This window comes from Chaetodon auriga, chromosome 16 (genome assembly GCF_051107435.1).
Source record: "Chaetodon auriga isolate fChaAug3 chromosome 16, fChaAug3.hap1, whole genome shotgun sequence".
Lineage (NCBI taxonomy): Eukaryota > Metazoa > Chordata > Actinopteri > Chaetodontiformes > Chaetodontidae > Chaetodon > Chaetodon auriga.
The window spans coordinates 14,672,377-14,692,181 of NC_135089.1; the positions used below are offsets into that span (position 1 = coordinate 14,672,377).

The 19,805-nt window shown below is 42.4% G+C and overlaps 1 protein-coding gene across 1 annotated transcript in view; it reads right to left on the bottom strand.

The window, feature by feature from the left end:
- The window catches only part of mgat5b (alpha-1,6-mannosylglycoprotein 6-beta-N-acetylglucosaminyltransferase B), a 51,575-nt gene extending 32,779 nt beyond the window's left edge, over positions 1-18,796 (bottom strand). The window contains exons 1-5 of the mRNA XM_076753371.1: positions 18,373-18,796; positions 16,867-16,979; positions 6,218-6,362; positions 2,227-2,336; positions 652-725 (exon numbers count right to left, since the gene is read on the bottom strand). Coding sequence (XP_076609486.1) covers positions 652-725; positions 2,227-2,336; positions 6,218-6,362; positions 16,867-16,979; positions 18,373-18,440 — 510 coding nt within the window. The 5' untranslated portion in view covers positions 18,441-18,796. The remainder of the gene's footprint in view (positions 1-651; positions 726-2,226; positions 2,337-6,217; positions 6,363-16,866; positions 16,980-18,372) is intronic.
- Positions 18,797-19,805: the final 1,009 nt, after the last annotated feature.

Here is a 19,805-nt window from a genome sequence, read left to right on the forward strand (position 1 = left end):
TCTTACTCCCACAGAGTCTCCTGTTTTCTGCTGACAGATCTGAAACTGTTTTGTGTTCATAAATTCCCTGAAACTGTGAGGTTATATCAAAGCTGGTGGGCTGTACACCCCACACAGACTAGAACAGTCTGTAATTAGTGCATATTACATGTATACGGTGCAGTCATATGGTATGCGACTGATTGACTTATGCATAGGAGCCAACTTTATCCATAAACAACAATGCACCTTATATATATGTTTTTTTTGTTACATATTATATATTTGTACACGTGTGGAAGACTGTTAATGCACACCTCTTAGCTGCAGCTACATACTGAACAGATGGTGCATGTTTTCACACTTTTTTGTCTTCAATTATTTTTTATTTTTTACGTTTCCTCACTAATTTCAACACGTTAATTTATTGAACAGGCTTTTGAACATGCTGTATTGTTTATGCTACTTAATCTTGTTTCATTGCTATTCTTTTCATTCTTGGTGTTCTTTGCTGTCAGTCAGAACAACTTGTTCTCTACGAGGAGCCTCTATATATCCTCTTATCTTAATATACAAAATTCACGTTGCATCAAGGTGAACCAAGAGAGGACAACGTGATGCTTGCTCCGTGTGTAAAATTGTTAGGACTTAAAGTGAGATGTGAAGACTTACATCCATCTTGCTGGGACAGTCTGGATAACGGGGATCTTTAGGAGTCTCACATTGTCCTAATGTTCCGTCCCTAACTGGAGAAAAGAAAAATGGAGGGTATTTATCAAAGCCTACACACACACAGACCACACACATCAGCAAAAAAAAAGCTGAATTGTTTGGATTTTTTTTCAGCACATAGAAAACAAAAGTCAAACAACAAGAGGAAGGTGAAAAAAAACAAGCTGGAAAAGTACATCCAGAGTATTGACTGTATTTTTATGTGCGGTTGTTTAAATCCAGTTGTGTATTACTTTATTCCATTATCTAGAAATTCTGTCAATATATCAGATTTTTTATGAGGTTTCATTTTACAATACAACAGTGAGCTGCATACAACTGATAAGTATGAATAGATAGAATCACTGGGCTTTGAGCCTCCCCACTGATCATTTATCAAACAGGTCTTTACAGCGTGTCCCCGAGGCCTTAAGTCTGATTGTCTTTTACATTACAGCATATATCCTCGTGCCTTTAGGATGAGCAGAGATACGTTAGAGAATAGAGATAACAAGGAGCTAACAAGCTCCTGTAAAAGCTTGGCCTCCCCTGCTGAATGGCTGGTCTCTCTTCCATCCCACTCGCTGGATTTACTATAGATAGCCTGCCTGAGCGTGATTCATAAAAATCCTAACCTTCCCCCTCTCTTTCTGCTCCCTGTTTTTCTTCTCTTCCCATCTTTCCTGTCTCTTTCTATTGCCCTCCTTCCTTTTCCCTCCTTTCTTCTCCTTGAAGCCCGGCACTAGCAGGGCTAATTAAAGGAGCAGTTGCAGCTCCTTGGCCAGCATCCCGCCAAGCGGTCACAGAGCGCAACCACAGACAACCAACTGCCAGCCATTCTGTCTGATTAGTGTGATAACGACAGACCTCTCACGATGAAAAGCGCTGCTGTCCGTCACTGACAAAACTTAACCGGGTCTAGATCAACCTCTTCTTAAATAATATCATACATTATGACAACAGACAAATTACCTGACGCCACTTTAATGAGACAGTGAGCTGAGGAGTCATAAAGTGCAATGTAGTCGATACAGGAGAGGAATTGAATTGTGAATTAAATTGCGCTGTCTGATTTCTATTCTGTGCCCGATAAAGAAATTGAGAGTGAAGGCTAATAAAGAAAGCAGACAGGCTCGGATCCCATTAACTAGGTAGCAATTCATCAGTATGATTTAAACATCCTTCAGTCGCGTGCTTATGATAAGGCAACAACAGAGGAGCAGTGCGCTGCACAGGACGTCTCCCACCCTGACACAAAGGGCGGCTTGCTACTCGAACGGGTAATGTCGCGTGAATAATGTCTGTCATGTTCTATATGATCAACCAGCAAGTGCACGTTAGACATAAATTGTGCATTCAAGTGTTAGACTGGATCCAGGTTTGACAGTCGGGCTTATGTGGGTTAGAGGAGAAGTGTCTGCAGATTGAATGGATTTGAGATGGACAGGGGGGGATTCATCTGAAGGGCTGGCTATATTTGGCATTCTCCAGGTGTGTGTGTGTGTCTGTGTGTGTGTGTGTGTGTGTTTGAAATACCTCTGTTGCTGGCCATGCTGCGCTGTAGGATTTGCTCCACCCTCACTGCCAAGTCGGACATGTTCTGGGCTATGGCCTGAATCCGCTCCACTAACCCTATGGGCTGAATCCTGATCATGCATGGCACACACAAACAAACACAAACACACACACACACAAAGAATAGGAGATTATCTAAATATATGCCAGAAACAACCATCTATAATTCTCTTCAAACTGCCATCAGGCACCTTCAAAAGAAACACTATCTTTCTTTTATAGCTTCCCTTCATCCAGCCGTATTTGTTGTTTTCCACCCTTCACAGTGAGCGTGAAGTAGTGGAAGAAATGCTAATTGTCTAGAACTTGAGGCGTGAAATCGAAAAAGCTTTTAAACACTGACAGATAATTTATTTGTCGAGATAAAAAAGTAACTCGGAATATTAAAGCGGGACCTCGGGGGAAATAAAAACAGAAGACAATTAGATTGTTAGCAAATGTGTTTCACTGCACTTGACCTCTGTGGCCTAGAAGCTGTTTGCAAAACAATCAGGAACCAATATTTACAAAGGAGAAGGAGATATGGGGGATGAAACACAGAGGGAATAAAGAGAAGAAGAAGAAGAAGAAGAAGAGCATTTATAATATTCATCATAGTGCAGCGCTACAGTTCCGAGAGATTTTCGGAAATCTGTAACATGTCTATGAAACAGAGCAACAGCAAATGATCTGAAACTTTGTTCAGTCCAGAACATCAGTCCCCGGAGCCCAATTTCATCAAAATATATTCCAAGGCTTGCTACAATATGTGCAGTCTTTCCAGAAACAAGCCCTTGGCACATTAACTGCTCTACAAGGTGCAAACACCAAAGGAGAAGAGATAGCTTTCCGAATGTTTCTGCCTGTGTGAGTACCTTTCTGTACAGTCAAAGGAAAGACGCCTGAGAAACGCACTGCAGGAAGCTGCATTAGCGGCTAATGGATTTATGCAATGAACTATAAAATATTCTATTTGTTGTCAAAAAAAAGAATCTGAAGTTTAAAAGTCAAGTTGACTGTAATTGTCATTTTATGTGCAGCAAGTAATTATCTTCATCGTTGATTAATCTAGAGGTTCGTTTCTAAATGAATCTGTTAACTGTTTGGTCCATAAAATGTCAGGAAATAGTGGAAAACATTCGGAACCAGTGAATTTGTGCATTTTGCTTGAAATAAATAATAAATAATAAAAATAAAATCTGCAAAATGATTGATTATTAAAACAGTTGGAAATGAGTCAATTAATTGTTTCAACACTCCAACCTGAAGTTGTAGGTTTCTCTGAAATCCCTAGGTGACTGGGTGGAGGCTTTTATTTTGGTGGAATCTTTTGGAAAGAAACTCCTTTCATTTGATTTGCATTTGTTTATGATGCTACACTGTCACATTGAGTTTGGGCACTCGTAAATATTTAGTAGCGATCATCATTTTGAAAACTGTGTGAGATGCACTCGCTGGTTGAATTTTGCTAGAGGAAAGCTTGTAAATACTTTATGCTTGCAGTTACTGGTGGATCCCATTAAAATGGTGGAAAGTCTTTTGCAGCGTGATCCTCGTCTCTACTCGACTCAGCACATATTCAGGCCCACTAGATATCATCAAAAGTAAACCTTTACCTCAACTTCTGCACATCAATGCATGACTTTAACGATGCGCGCTGCTGCATGTGTTACAATCAACCGGCATTCATTCGTGGAATGACTGTATCATCGCCCTGTTTTACATGAAAACAAACACTCCAATGAATCATTTTAATGAGCTTCTCTCGTTGTGTGGTAGTTTTTCCGGGATTTACATTTCTCATTAAACAGCTCCGAATATGTAAACTCTGGAAACTCGCAGCAACGAACGGAGCAGCGCTGAGCCAGATGAAGATCGAGCAATAAAACTCTGATTTCATTGAGGCAGCGTGTATTTCTGTGCGTGTACCAGGGGAAAGTAAGCTAAGCGTGCTTATATGCATAACTTAACATAATCCTAAACCCCAATTACATTTTTCCAAGTTGTGCCCAGGAGGCAAGTGGTGGCCAAACCTTCTCTTCTGTTCTCCTCTATCCTTTAGAGGAGCAGGTCAGCACAAATTAATTGCCAATTACACAGACGCTCCGGTACAGGAAAACACTCACACACAGCAATGATTGTTATGTAGTGGCACAAAAGCTTCGGCTGTCTGTTACAGCAGACGCAGTCCTGGTCTCAGACAGAGCCATCGAATATTTACACTGCAGGGACTCTGACCCGCGAGAGGCTGTCTGCTGTTGAAGAGCATCAGGACAATCTAATTGCTTTTTAACGATATACCAGGTGGGCAAAGCTTTTCCCGCCTAAAGATCTCACGCTGATCTCCGGGGTCAACCGTGACCCTGAGCCACACAGAGTTTTTTAATCACCTGAGTGACATAAAATACGGCCAAGAAATATCAGCATGAGATACATTTTAACCACCACGTTGGTTTTAAAACTATGTGGCCTTTGTCACTGTAGCATTTCCAGTTTACTCCCTATGAAGCCAATTAAATGACAGAACTATATGACTGAGAGTATATCCACAGGGCATTTTGGGGAGAAAATTAAATTCTGTAAGCGTAATATGAAACCGCAGATAAAAATAATGACATGCGGAGATTTGGCTGGAGTACAATGAATATTTCCCCCCGGGCTTTTGAAAAGTCAGGTCAGGTGAGGTGTGGCACCTCCTCTGTCATTGTTCATTATTTGTAGTCGGCAGCAGTTACACAGAGGCCAGACTAAATTGCAAATGTTATTACAATGCCTTTTAATATGATCAGAGGTGGTTGCCGTTATTGTTTGGCAGCGCGGGCTCTACTGAAGTGGATTTCAGAGGAGATATTTCCCGGCTGTGAGGAAGAGGGAGGCGATGTCCGGGAGGGAAACGAGCAGCGGAGGCAGAAACAGGAGGGGAGCTTCCTCTCCTCAAACCCTGAGCAGGTGCGGGCATGTGAAAAAAAAAAAAAAAAAAAAAGGTCTGTTGCCACGGCAACCATAGAGCACCCACAACTCAGGGCTGGCAGCAAGACCCCTGCTCTTTTTTTTTTTTTTTTTTGATATGACAGTCTCTTTCATTTCTCCAGCTGCCCAGGGAGAGCAATGGGGTTTGTTCTAACACATATCATCCTCTTCAACACCAGGTTTCCGCAGCACGAGTCTCTTTTCACAGCAGGCGCCTGCTCTGCTGGGATGCTCCAGGGCTCCATGCTTGGCCCGCTTCCTGTCTGCACACTGTATCTCTGAGGTTGTCTTCAGCCTCCATGTTTTTATCTTACCGTTGCTATGCCGATGAATTTAACCTTTAGCACACAGGTTAGAGCTGAACTGAATACTCTGCAGTTCGACCTTGATGGCTTTGAGCTGCTGCTCTTTCCCAGACTTTCAGCATGATTCCATCACGACTGGCAGCGCTACAGAGACCACCTCCAACACTTTCCAGTTCTGCTGATTTAAAAAAGTTAAACGTCCTTGGTCTGTTAAGACTCCTAAGTCGGCAGGCTGGCTCTCATGAGAAAGAGGCCTTTCATAATAATTGGATCACATCTGTGTAAGCCAGAGCACCAGGATATTGATCAAATACATGCATCCTATATGTGATGCAGACCACAGTGATGGTTAAGTATAGTTATCATCAGCAGATTATTTAGTCACTGACATTGACGACATAGAAGTTTTATCCAAATACACATCAGCCCCACCCCATACCTCCAGTGTACCTCTTGTACTTAGTATGTCTGATGCAGTTTTTGAAAAGCGCTCCAGTGAGTACCATTACTTTTAAAGAAAGAGAAGAACAAAGTGCTTTTTTCACCAGTCTACTCCAATTTCCTCATGTTTGTGCGAGTAAAACGCTGCCTTCCTCAGACACCTCACACAACAGCACGTTACATTAGCTGGATCTAAAGTGAAACACATTTGACAGGCTTTAAAAACCAAGGAGACAATGGACACCGAGATGTTGTACCTGTCCAGGGCTGAGCTGAGCTCATCCAGCCTGTGGGTTTCTGTGGTGTTACCCAGTTTGGACAGAGCATCCATCCTCTTCATAATGACCTCCAGCATGTCACTGATTTTCCTCAGCACCCCACGAGATTCTTGGCCACCAAGCACTGAAGAAGACACAGACAGATAATATGAGACAAATATTATTCAAGTAAATCATTGAGATAGGGAGGAGTAGGATGAAGAACAAAGGAGGGAAAGAGGTCATTCTGGAGAAAAGAGCAATTGACAAGGAGTGAGTAATAAATTTGAAAAACAATAAAACTCAAGTGTGAATTTGACAATTTGACGGCATGGAGCAGCGTGTTTCAATGTAAAGTCATTTGGTTTTATGGAGACAAGGTCATATGAACAAAACTGCTCGTTGTTCTGATTTCCAAAACAATTGTTTCTCTTTCCTCTGAAGTTATTTACTGTACAAGCCTTTCAAATTCAACAATGTAGCACAGACTCGCTGAAGGTCACTTTGAAATCCATTTATTTCATGTCCTGTTTTACTGTTGGTTCACTTAGAAACATCACTTCAGTCTCTACTTTCTTTGTTCCTCCATTACTAAACCAGCAGGTCATCAGGGGCCGGCTCCCAGCAAAACACAGGAACGGGCAAATTAGTCTGACGGTATTGGTTTTGTCTTCCCGCTCGGCTCAAATTATTAACGACCTGACTGGTGGTAAACCAGAATGATGCTGCCAGCAAACACCTAGTCAATTAACGCGCCTGCAGCTACAAACATTAAGGTCAAAGCAGGTCTCGGGCTGCATCGCTTGTGAGTTCAGGTCCTGACCCTGCACTGTTTCCTTTGATCGCATTAAGCGCCACACTCGATGCGGAGCGTGATCATTCGCACCTAATTGCATCACAGTTCAAAATCACCAATGGGTTCATGAAGACAGCACAAGCAAAAAGTTGTTTTTGATGAAGAAAATTCAAATATTCAAGATAAACAATGCCACTCATGGAGCTTGGGAGCGAATTTGTGGCTTGAACCCCCGAGAAAATAGCAGAGACCAACAGCAGCCCGGTATTGTTCTTGCGGAGTGTGAGGAAAATGAAGCCTCACCTCTCAGCGCTCCCTCATCAATTGCATTAGGCTTTAGAAACTGCAATGTGTGCGCGCTCACTTCTGCTGTCAGAGTTCATTTATCACTGACCAGGAGAAAGTCACCTTTCTCTGAAAAGAAATTCTATTACATCACCAGTAAATGAAATAAGGACCAAGCCAGAAATCTCCCACTTCTCCCGGTCTGTGCGTATGTGACTGCGTGTGGGTAGTTTAGCTTTCTAAAGGGAAGAAAAGCACACGGCATCAGAAACAAGAAATTCAGAAACAGTTGCAGCTCAAAAGCGAATTGTGTTAGACAGAGCCCTCATATCCCTGCAAATCTCCTCCCTTTATTGCCTTTACATATTTTCTGCTTCAGCTTACCGCAGTTTCAGTCATTTCTAGAATATCTTTAAACTGGCCGAAAGACGTCTGCTTTTGAATAATTCAGCAGTTAGACAACTATTTTTCCTTCCGCGAGAGAGACTTAATGAATTCCCATTCAGGCTCACAGCCTTATAGCAGCAGTTTATCAATACACATGATAAAGGAGAATGATACAGGATAGAAGAGGAGATGAGACTGAGGAAGGAGCAGAGCACTGTAGGGTACAATATTACTGTATTGTTCAAGTAAACACAGTCTGAGACTTTCTGCAGGTAACTGCAAGACCAAACCTTCAGCACCAAAATCTATAGAAAAAAAAAAAAACCCAAATAATTTTAAACAAGCAAATATTCTACCATTGTTATGTGCATTTAATTGTGAGGATATCTGCAGATTTTCGGAATATTTGCTAAAATCAGAGGGTCCTCTACCAGCTACTGTGTACTCGCTGGCTGCACTAAATCTAAACAAAGCCTCTGTGCTAAAGTGTGGGAAGAACTCACATTTCTTCACAGCAATGCTCCCCGCGCACATTGCGCTCGTATATCACCATTATTGAGACTGAACACCCTTCCTACACAGTACATTTTTAGAGCTCAGCCTTATATATGTTTGCAATCAACTGTTCATCAGGCTGCTTTTTACTCTTGCTTCTTGCCCCCTCTCGGGAAACACTGGCTAATGTGTTTTTTCCCATGCACAGTCCGGCGTGCTGACAGTGGTGCAGCGGGAGTTGATGGTATCTATGTGCTAATGCACAGCCTCCTCTGTGTCATTCCTCATCTGCTGGTTAATAAAGGACCAATTTAGCAGCGGCTAATCTCCTTTAACGACTCAATTTCGGAAGTGCCACAGCACAATCGATATTATGAACAAATTCCAATTAGATCACCATGTGCACTGTAGCCTGCACTGCGAAACGCTGGCCAACCAGCTCCAAACAGCTGCCCACAGAGACAGTGCACCGCTGCTGAACCTGTGTCTCAGCCCAAGCCTTTCACTGGTCTTACGTGGCTATAAGCAAATTATTTTCCTGCCCTCCCCGATCAGCCCTCACTTCCCCCATCACCAGACCTGTTGAAAAAGAGAGTTGCGAGCCGCTTTGATCCCGCCACCACGAGGTCACAGGGTTCACATATCTCTAAACAGCTCCTGTCAACCTGTTTGAATGGTTTCCAGTGAGTCAGCCGGCAGCAGAGACTCCATTTGCAGCAACTTTCGGTAAATACTAATGCATAATATGAAATGATTTCAAGGTTGACTGCACTTAAATTCAATATATAATATCATGTTTTACTGGGGAATGGCGAAGAGACAGCAATAATCAGTTTTTCTGTGTTTAATTTGGGGGGGACTGTAGAATACATTGACAGTATGCATGCATTTCCATACTTATTGTGCTCCTATGGTTATAATTACTCATATCCTAATGTAATCCTATGTTAAGACGTTCACACAGCATGCACAACAAGGGAATATCAATGAATGAAAGCAACCGCTCAATTTAGGCAAAGAAAGAAGTTCAATCAATAGTGCAAAATAGGCAAACAACTGCATTCAAGCAAACATTTAATTTTTTTCTTCAAAGAAACTCATTCAACCCCCTACAGGGAGAGACGGGTGGAAGAACACAGTGTTCAGGTGTTCAGAATAGCCACTGCATTCTTCCACTGGCTGTTTTTAAGGAAAGTCCAGTTTTCATAGGCACAGTATCTATCAGGCAGGACCAGGGCTAAAACCTGGTCATGGACGAAGCATTTATGCCTCACTCACGTCCACTTTGTTCCTCCATCCATGGTCTTCCACTCTTTTGTTGATCGTGCTGGAGCCAGGCCTTGATGTCACGGCCGTCGCTCACAAAACTAACAAGCCATTATCTTATAATACACATCAACTAAAGCTGGCTACACCAAATACCGCTATTGACTACATGAGAGGTCAGCTAACGCCTGAAAATGTGAAAAAAGAAAAAAAAAAAAAAAAAAGCTGTCTTTTCATTAATCATCCAGGCGAGCGTGCTTGGGAACACTAAAAATGAATGGAGATCAGTGCAGGTCTGCCCATCAACTGATCCCCACACTGTCACACATTCTCCTAATTCTCTCATCTGCTCTGCAGTTAAACAGTATACACCACCCTCCAGCTGTAGTTCTCCACCGGATCGTCCATTGGGCCGTTGCAGTGCTCAGGTCTTTTGTCTGCTCGTTGCTGAATTCTGCTCGTCAATGACCTCAGCACACTTTGCCCTGACCTCACCTGTTCTGTTTGTGAATCATGCTTTCAAGTCCTCACCCTGAGCCAATGCAGCCAAAGCATTTTACATGACTAACAGATTAGTATTTTGATAAGCTTCAAAAAAAACATCTGAGTGTTACATCTCCGAGTCAAACACCACTGGGTGCCACTGCTTTTATTGATCAATCCATCTACGCTCCATTTAGATAAGGCCTCTAAAAAATGATCTTCATCAAACAGCACTAAAGACTGAATATCTTTCTTGAGACATCAAAGATTCAGCATATTTCAATCAATCCCCAAGTCCTTGGATTTTAAATAGTGATACTCAATTGATTTACAGAGAGCCATAGTGAAATCACTTCACCAACAGAATCATATTTACAAAGAGGAGTGGCACCGCCTTGGCCCTCATGCTGAGTGTGGATTAAGACGCTGCTTGACATAATCTTGGACGGACGCTCTTGGACATAGAATCGCATTTTTCCCCCCGAGATGCTCCAATATTCAGATGATGGATGTAATTTCTGCGCAAAGTATATCTCATTTATTCAACCCTCTTTAAATAAGGGCAATGTTGCAGCACTTGCAAGGAAAGCTCATGAGCCGTCAGCCATAAACACACACGCAAAACTGCAACAACAAAGTAACTGATGGAAGAAATAAGCAATAAAGTCGCCGCAATAACACCAGTCTCACCTTATTTCTGCAGGAAAATTAAATGACCAGCTTCGCCAGGGCACAAAGACCATAAGACCACTTCAGACCTGCTTTTCAGCACCTCCATTACATAGGCAGGCACCCAATATGGACAAGAGGAGGAAAGGAATCTCCTTCACTGTTATTATTATTACACGTGTTTTGAGTGATGGAGACAGAATCCAATAAAACATATACTTCTGTAATATCTCATGTACAATTGATAATAGCAGTGTGTCATGTTCAATATATATATGAAAAAAAGAATGGCAGTATGGAGAGCCAAAGAAATAAATCCTGTCATCTCTTACATGCATGCTGGCTGCCTAGTTTTCTTCATGAGCGAGCTGAGGGTCAGACCTCTCTATCTCACCTGTCACCAGGATGAATTCATACCTTCCCTCCTGCTCTGCGCTCTTACATGCACAGGCACAGACAGACCTTTCCCTGCCACTCCTAATTCAAATATTCATTACAGAAAAGGCTGATTTAGATTGAGTTTCTCTCTTCTTTTTTGGCTGCCAGATCCAGAGGCTATTAGAGCCGAAAAACCTCCGTCACTTATCCTCCGTGCGGCTCCAGCCTCTTATTGCGTCTGACAGCCTGGAAAAGGGAAGAAACTTGCCATATTTTTTAAACGTGGCTCTCTGCAGTTTCAATTAAAACCTGACTCTTTTTTCCGTAGTTGTCTCCTCTGACCCTTCCCACAGTATTTAGACTTAGACGTTTACTTTGAAGCATGGTGATGTTTGTGCACTGAAAAACTGCAGCCTACTGTTTATTGATCCACCACAGCTTTAAACCATTAAACTGTCATTTGATGCTCAATATATGGGTTGTGTACACTTTTGAAGGGGAAGAAAGGCTTATTTAGATGCAGAGTTCAATGTCTGCTCATATGTATACCTCTACTAAAAACCCACACCACTCAATTTACCTAAAAACACAGCATACGATCATTTTCCAGGACGGGAGTTTAGTAGTTTTATTCTCTTTTATTCTCTCATCTCAGATTTTGCAGAACCATAAAAATATGATGAGCATTTGCATAAACATATTTCCTGTTTTCACAGATAAAAAAAAGAAAAAAAAAAAATCTTGCATGAATGCAAGACACAACAAGAATAGAAAATGCTACATAAACCAAGTCTGGAAGTGAATTTCCTGACCCAGTTTGCAGCTCATGATCGACAATACATTTGTTTCAAAAGAAGCTGAAATCGACCTGCCTGCTGCATTCACTTCAAATGCACATCATACAGTGATAGACACAGTGTGTTGTCGCTTTTCAAATTAGTGGCCAAGCTGTCTGTGGATTAATTACTTTGAAAATGATTGTCTGGTAACACTTAACATCACAGTGCACATATTCACTATCAACTAGTTGCTTATTATCATGTATATTAAGAGCATTGACCTTTAGTAGTTATTATAAAGTACTAATTGATGCATTTGCATCCATATTTGCATGACAATATTCTAGAACTACTAGGCCATTAACTCAGAGTTTTCCCTCAAAGACCTCCTAATTACTGCTTATTCAGGGTAATAACTCTAACCCCCAGAATAAGGCATTAATAAGTGCTTAATGATGAGTACTAAAGAGCCAATATGCTACTAATATGCATGCTGATAAGTCCATGTTGACGCAAATCCTGCCTGGCCACCAACAGATAAAAAGGTAATAATGTTGCAGCAGCTAATTTACAGAGTGGCAATCAAAACTAGTGGTGGCACTTTGTATGCCACTGTTTCCCCCAGGAAACAATGCAATCAAGTGATGGGTCGACATCAGCATGTCTACACACAGCATTAAACAAACACTGAGTGCTTTTCTTAAGAGTCATTTCTGTACGACTAATAAGCAGCAGTGGTGACAACAGTCTGTCTAAAATGTCTCTCTTGATGTGAAACAACGCCACTAACATCAAAAGCATCATGTATTTAAAGCATAATAAAAAATGCTGATTGCCACAAAGCCATAAACAACAAAGCAATCGGAGACACGCTTGCAGCCGAATCTCGTCGAGTGTCACTGCCCGCTTCAAACAACAATCAGTACAACCTCTGTTGTTGTACCTGCCTCGCAATCCAAGAGAAAATCACTGGTCTTTCCACAAGGTGACAGCAGCATGTGACAGAGTGAACAATGAACAGTCATTTCTTATTCACACCTCTATTTTTTTTTTTTTTTTTTTTTTTGTAACAGAGGCACAAAGCCAGGCAGTCAGCCACACATTTATTTCCAGTTATTCTAATCTACCGGTGAAGTTCCATCAGCAGGCAAAGGTCAGTTTATTCTGTTCATAACATCTACAAACACTGGATAAGAGCGCTTCTATTTCAGGCAGATTAGTTATTCCCTTTCTCATTTCAAATGAAGCTCTGAAGTTCACCGCTTTGGTAGACATGCAAACGCCACACCCCATGCGCGATGTCATTTCCATGCATCGCATAGTGACGTCTGCTGAGGCATGAAATAAAAAAGTTCTGTCGGCGTGAAAGGATCGCAGTCAACAGGATAGTGAACATGATGCTCCTTGCACACCTGATGCTCTGCTCAGTGATGGGTTCAAATTTGGCAAAGGCAGGTTTTCTTTTACTTTTGTATCGGCTTCAGCAGTGCAGCCACCAGCATGTGAGCAGCTGCTTTATTATTCTTTCCAGAGCAATTTCAACATATATTTATGACAATATGGATTCAGCATGATAAATATGAAAGGAACAAATGTAAGAGTTTGATAGGGTAAAGATTTAAGCTTTAGGTGAGAGATGCATTACTCTGTTTTCAGCAAAATATGTTTTCCCGTAACTTAGAAGATGTAGGTTTAAAAAAAAAAAAAAACCTCAGGTAATGGGGCTTGCAGGTTGGAATAGAAAATGCATTAACATCTGAACCATTAGTCTTGCTCTGACCGGGTTAAGACTTGAAAGCATCCAAGGCCCATTTCTCCTTTTGTGGCAAAGCTGCATTAAGACCCCGGTGGTAAAAGGACACACTGTGAAGGTGGTCTTCAAAGAGCTTATTAGAAAGCTACAGTGCACCTCTGGAGCCTTTAAGATATCTAGGATCAAATGCCTCCGCCTTTCATGCTTCCCACTCTGGTAGAAATAGTCTCCCTCTGCTCCCCCCCCTTACTTCTTTTCCACATCATTAGTTTCCTGTACCTTCAAAGGGACGTGAGGAACGAAATGCATGCATTTTAAATCTGGATATTGCTTAGTATCCCAATGCAACTAAGTGGTATTCTAGAGTGTCAAAGAGGGCACACTTTGATACACAGTACTGTAATAAACAGCACACAGAAATCTGTAATTCTGCAGTAAATAGATCCTGTGGAAATCTGGAAAGTAGGTGCAAGAGTCTTGGTGCATCTTAAATAAAATTTTTTAAGAGAAACAGAGCTGGAGAGAAACATTTAAAAAGAAAAAGACGGAGGGGGACAGAAAGGCAGGGAGAGAAACAGCAGGCAGCGAGACAATAATTACATATTTTTCTTCAAACCTTTTGCTCTCCAGGCAATTGTTGCCATTCACAAGACGAGCACTAAACGAGGCAGTGGCTGCTCTCAGCACAGCCTGGCCATTTTGCTTACCCTTTCAGATTCAAAATAGTGCGGATGTTAAGGTGCCCCCGCTGCTTCTCTGACATTTCTACATTTCCTGCATGAGTGCCTGTCACACACATGTTGGTGTACAGGCTGACAACATGGGTGCAGGTGCATGCGTGCTCCGTGTCTCTCCACACCGTCCGGCAGCAGAGGCTGGATGGGTGTTTACAGTCAGTGCCATCAAGGTCCACTGAACATCCTCGCTCATTCATATTACGCGAGCTCCCCATGCCGCTAATCCTCATTCCCAAACATGCACATGTGCACAAACACACGTACACACTCAGAGGGTGAGAATTTGCACTCTCCCTGCTCAGCAGCGAGGCAGTGTTTAATGAGCTAGAGGCCCGATGCCTTCCCTTGACTGCAGCCTATGACTGGTTAATTAATCAGACAGCTCTCCTGTTTTCCACCCCCCTCACCCTTCTCGCTTTATCTCTCCTTCACCCCAAACCAGCTCTGCATTCACTATTTTATAAATGGGTGAAATTCTTGAAATTGTATCCCATGATGACACCTGCATAACTTACATTACTTTGATTACATGCACCTATTTTCCCTAGGAGCGGCTCCAGCTGTCTTTTGGCAATAAATAAATGGATCGGCAATAATTTCTTTAAGTAAAACAAGGACAAAATGGAAAAGTGAAAACTCCCTGGATTAAATCTGAGGTTTCAAGTCCCACATCAAGAAAACTGCCTTTATTTCAAGCCGACTCGAGTATTGTAACGCACTATTTACAGCTCATTCAAAACTCTGCAGCTCGGCTATTAACCAGATCCAAGAGCAGAGAGCACTTTGGTCCAGTTTTAGCTGCTCTTCTTGTAACATTCAGAATTGATTTTAAGGTCATCCTCCTCGTATACAAAGCCCCTAACGGGCTAGGACCAAGCTACATCGCTAAATCCCTCGTTCATCATTTGCCTTCAAGAACACTGTGATCATCTGCTGCTGGTCTGCTGGAGGTTTCCAGCAACAGCTTAAAGAAAACTGGGGATGCAGCCTTTGTTCATTACACCCCAAAACTCTGGAACAAACTACCTACAGATATGAGGGAAGCAGCTCGCTGAATATTTTCAAAGGAAAGCTAAAAGCTCTCCACTTTAGCCTTCCACTAGAAAACCATGCTGTTGTCTCATTCTGTGTACTCTTTATTTTATTATCATCATTATTTAGTGGGTTTTATTTTCCATCTGATATTATGCATTCTATTTTCATACTTATTTTTATTTATTTTTGCTACTATCATCAAGTGGGTTTTATTCTCCATCTCATTTTAGATTAATTTTCTCTGTCTGTTTTTATGTTTATCCTTAGTCTTTTTTTACATGAAGCACTTGTTGCATGTGATGTGCTTGTTTGAAAAGCACTTCCAGCTGGAATTCTTGCATGAAAGGTGCTATACAATTAAAGTTTACTATTATTATTATGACTATGCGCCAATATTAGTCCAGTCATTCAAGTGAATCAGTCAAAACCAACACTATCTTTATATCTTACACAACCACCACAAGGCCACATGCTGGTCAGTGATTGGCCCAAAGGTGGACTACATTATTTGAGAGAGATAACTCAAAAAAATCACTGCTGCCTCATTTGAATTAGAAATAAATTTAGATCAGCGTAATATTTTCCATGCAAACTCCAAATAACGGCCGTCCTTGGATGGGTTCTGATAGATGGCAGCGTGGCTTCTCCCCACGCCAGCTGGTACCCGTCACAGAGGATGACACGCAGCGTCAACCTTGTGCCAGGCGGAGATAAAAGGTGAGAGACAATAGTCCAAAAGCTAACACTGACTCTCCCAAATGGCTACTGCTGTAGTGATTTATATGCAGAGGCACATAGCGCAAACACAGAGAACGTGCTGAGAAAGATAACAGGTTGCTCTCAGGGATGGGGTCTCTGAAGTATTTTGGACTTTGTTTCTGGCTTTGATTTGTTGATCTCCGCGAGGGCAAGGTCAATGTTGCTAGCTACTGCTACACCTGAGCGGCCATTTGGACTTTTTTTAAGAAACGATTTGATTTGTCACAAAGGAAGTTGTTAATAAGACCTTTTTATCACCAAAACATCAGGGTGTCTACTGCTGGTTTTTTGTCTTAAAAACATGACTTAAGTTATTTATAGTATAAGTACTGTTACTTTCACATTTAAATCCTCCTGCCAGAGTAACTCATGTTTGCAATAACCTATTTTTGCTTGATTGAGCTTTCCACACGAATCCCAATGGGGAACTACTTCCTCTACATGATAAATTTAGTGTATCTGCTTTATTCACCTACATGAACACAACCAGAGTCAACATTACCACAATATAAATATTCACAAAAAACTAAAACTACTATAAATGAGTTGGTCAGAACGGGACCATGTGGGCACTGAGCAGAGATGAAAGCAGGTGTAAAAAAACGATGGAGGTATGAGAGAAGAGAGCAGCTTCTCAGTGTGACAGTGCCCCCCCCCCCAACGTACTCCCGATGAGCGAAGTGAGCGGGTCTGTCAGCCCACTGGTGGCAATCAAGGAAGCCCCGCGAAGCTCCCAGCATGTTCCCAGCCTGTTCATTACCAGCGCAGGTCACAGCCGCTGCAGTCACAGGCGAACAGGTGGCAGTGACATGCAAACGCAGGCTTACCTTCGGCTCTCACGGTGAAGGGGGAATCTCCGGGTCTCTTGGCTGAGAACTGGCCCCCGAGAGAGGTCATTAGAAAGCACAGGCTGAAGAAGCCAATCCCTACCACGAAGATCCTGCAGGGGGGAGAGGAAGACAGGAGGGTGATTACATCACACGAGAGAATGACAAAGCTAGAGCTCATGAGACAGACAGAGTGCACAGAGTGACATATGACAAGACAGCAGAGGAAGAACATTATGAAAAAAGGCATGTGTGCAAGAGAGTTCACTTCGAGACGAGCTCTTTGAGACAACATCACTCTAGGACCTTTGTGAAGCTTTATGGAGCGTGGACATATTTCCCAAAGTTCATGTTGTACCAGTGAACCCACAGAGAAGCATTGTGTTCTCGCTTGACAGGGTCGACTCAAATGAACCATCACATGGACGGGCTTACTGCATCGCGCTGTGCTCAGTGAGCTAACATCCCAAATAAAAGCATTAAAATACAGACGAATGGCTGCGTTTCGTGGGGGAGCAGTGAACATTCCTCAAGTTCTCGAACTCTGAAAACAGACGCTTTGGACCAATTAGTTGAAAACAGCTCGTCTCCAGGAGTCGTGCTGAGAAATGTTGGGAAACAATCCTTTTAAGAGGGGGGGGGCAGCAGGACAGATTGTCACATTTCCATTCTGTACACCACAGCTTGCTTTCTTAAATTAGCACAAGGCAGAAAACTGACAACAGAGAGGCTGCAGACCCTCATCTAGAGTCTGAGTGAATGATGGCGCCATATTAGTATCTAATGTGAGGTAATGGTCAAATACTGGGGTGTGATGTTCAGGGAAGCTTGCGTGCTGTGTGAGAAAACACAATACTTCTGATCCTGCAGCGAGGCCTCTTCTCTGCCAGTCGCTGAACTGAGCGTGAGAGTTGCCCATTGGCACGTTAAATCCGGTCTGGAGCCCTGACAGACCATAATGTGGTAACACTGCATTTACTCAGAAAGCTGTAAAACATGAGGGAACTTCACACCTGACAGTGACTGCCCATCCTGGCCTGCACACCATCACTGCCAGTGGTGAGCACTCGTTTCTTAATGAGTCCTGGAGCTTATGCACAAAACACCTGGAAAAAGCTGTTAGTTTTAAGGACTTAATGACTTTGCAGCCTCTTGATCTGCCTTCGCTGGTCTCCAGCTGCGGGAGGTGAAACTTTTAGCTGAGTAAGCAAACGTTAATCACGTTACAGCACAGCGGGCTCCTCGTTGCTCCAATTAAAACCAATGCGCTGAACTTGCACGATTTTGCAGAAAATTGTATCATATTATATCAAGCTATGCATTAAATGTTTACATGGCGACTTAAAAATGATCAACTCTGCATCTTAGAACCTCTCCCTTTTAATGGTGCAGAATAATAAAAATACTAATAATAAACGTCACAATGTATGAAATTAACCAAGGAAATGCAATCTGCTGTCAACATTTTACACGTCAGTGAACAGAGAAAAGGTTTCCCATTCTTACCTGAACGGTTTGAAAGTGAGAAGACATCTCCTCACCATAATGAAAAGGTCGGAGCTGGTTGCAATCATTTTCCACACACGCAAAAAGCGCCGGATCTCCTTAACATTGTGCAAGTCTGTGTGGCAATCAGCGTCAAAAGCGTAAGTTTGGGCCGGAGAGCCGAGGCGAACGGGCACCAGCGGTCCGCGATGCGCTGCGTGACAACAACTTCAGCGGGAACCCCGGCGGTGCGTCCTGCAGCAGCGGGTCGACAGTCCTCCTTCAGGTCCTGCGGAGGAATAAATAGCAACAACAACAAAGACAAAAAGTGTGACTGTCCTTTAATCACGTCTCACTGTATCCCTGTTCAAAGTCCTGGGAAGACAGCGGCGTGGAGCACAATAACACAGGACCGCTGACTTCCTTGAATTCCTTGAAACTGACTGAGTCTCTTTCTCACTGTTTGAGTACCTCTTTGGCCTGATAGCGCCATCTAATGATTCAGACTGGAAGACGTAATGATTTGTGGTTTTTTTTTTTTTTTTTTTTTTTAAAGCAGAGTGTGCATGAAGAAACAGACAGAGATAATAAAACATCTCAATCCAGTACAAGTTTTAAAAGTCAAATTAAGGTCACTGTTAATGATGATGCCAAGTCCTGCAGGCCTAAGAGTGGACTACTCATCATGACATGCAGTGTCTGACTGTGTAATCTGATCTAATGGTATATCAATTCAGCAAAAAAGATCACTATGTGTACACACGCAGTCAATCAGTGCAATCTATCAATGACATGCAATGATTTTCAACATACATTCGACTCAATTTCTGATATTGTTCATTGTTCATCCACTTTAACTTCATTCCGCTTCACATTTCAGCACCGCGGACAGCTCCGACTGAGCGGCGGCAGATCGACAGCAGCTCAGCAGCGACCCCCAGCGGACTGAACACAGAATGCACTGAAACGACTGCTGAATTCAAGGGGAGCAGTAAATCTCGCGTTCGTAGGGAAAACATCTCTAATCTTTATGTAAATGTGAAACAATGATCGTGCCAGTCTTTGTGAGCCGTTTGGATTATGTGATACCTTCCTGATTAAAAGGAAATGTTGGCTTCTAAGAAGTATCACATTAACAGGGCTGATCAATTCAGTTCTGTTACATTATTGAAGAGTTGATAGATTGTGAATTAAACACACAATACTGTTGCTGCTGTGGTGGCTTTCGCATCAGCTGAATGAAATCTGGCATGACCACAGACGGGCTTCTGTCATTTACACTGCGTCAGTTTTTTGAGCGTGTCTTTAAAAGAAATATGGATGAAAACATCCAAAAATCAAACAGGACTTAACCGCAGTGTAAATCATTAAGAAATGAGTGAACGTCAAAAGACGCAACACACAGAACGGTCGTCTCGGGCCACATCCGCTGTTGGCCTAATGGACAACAAGCA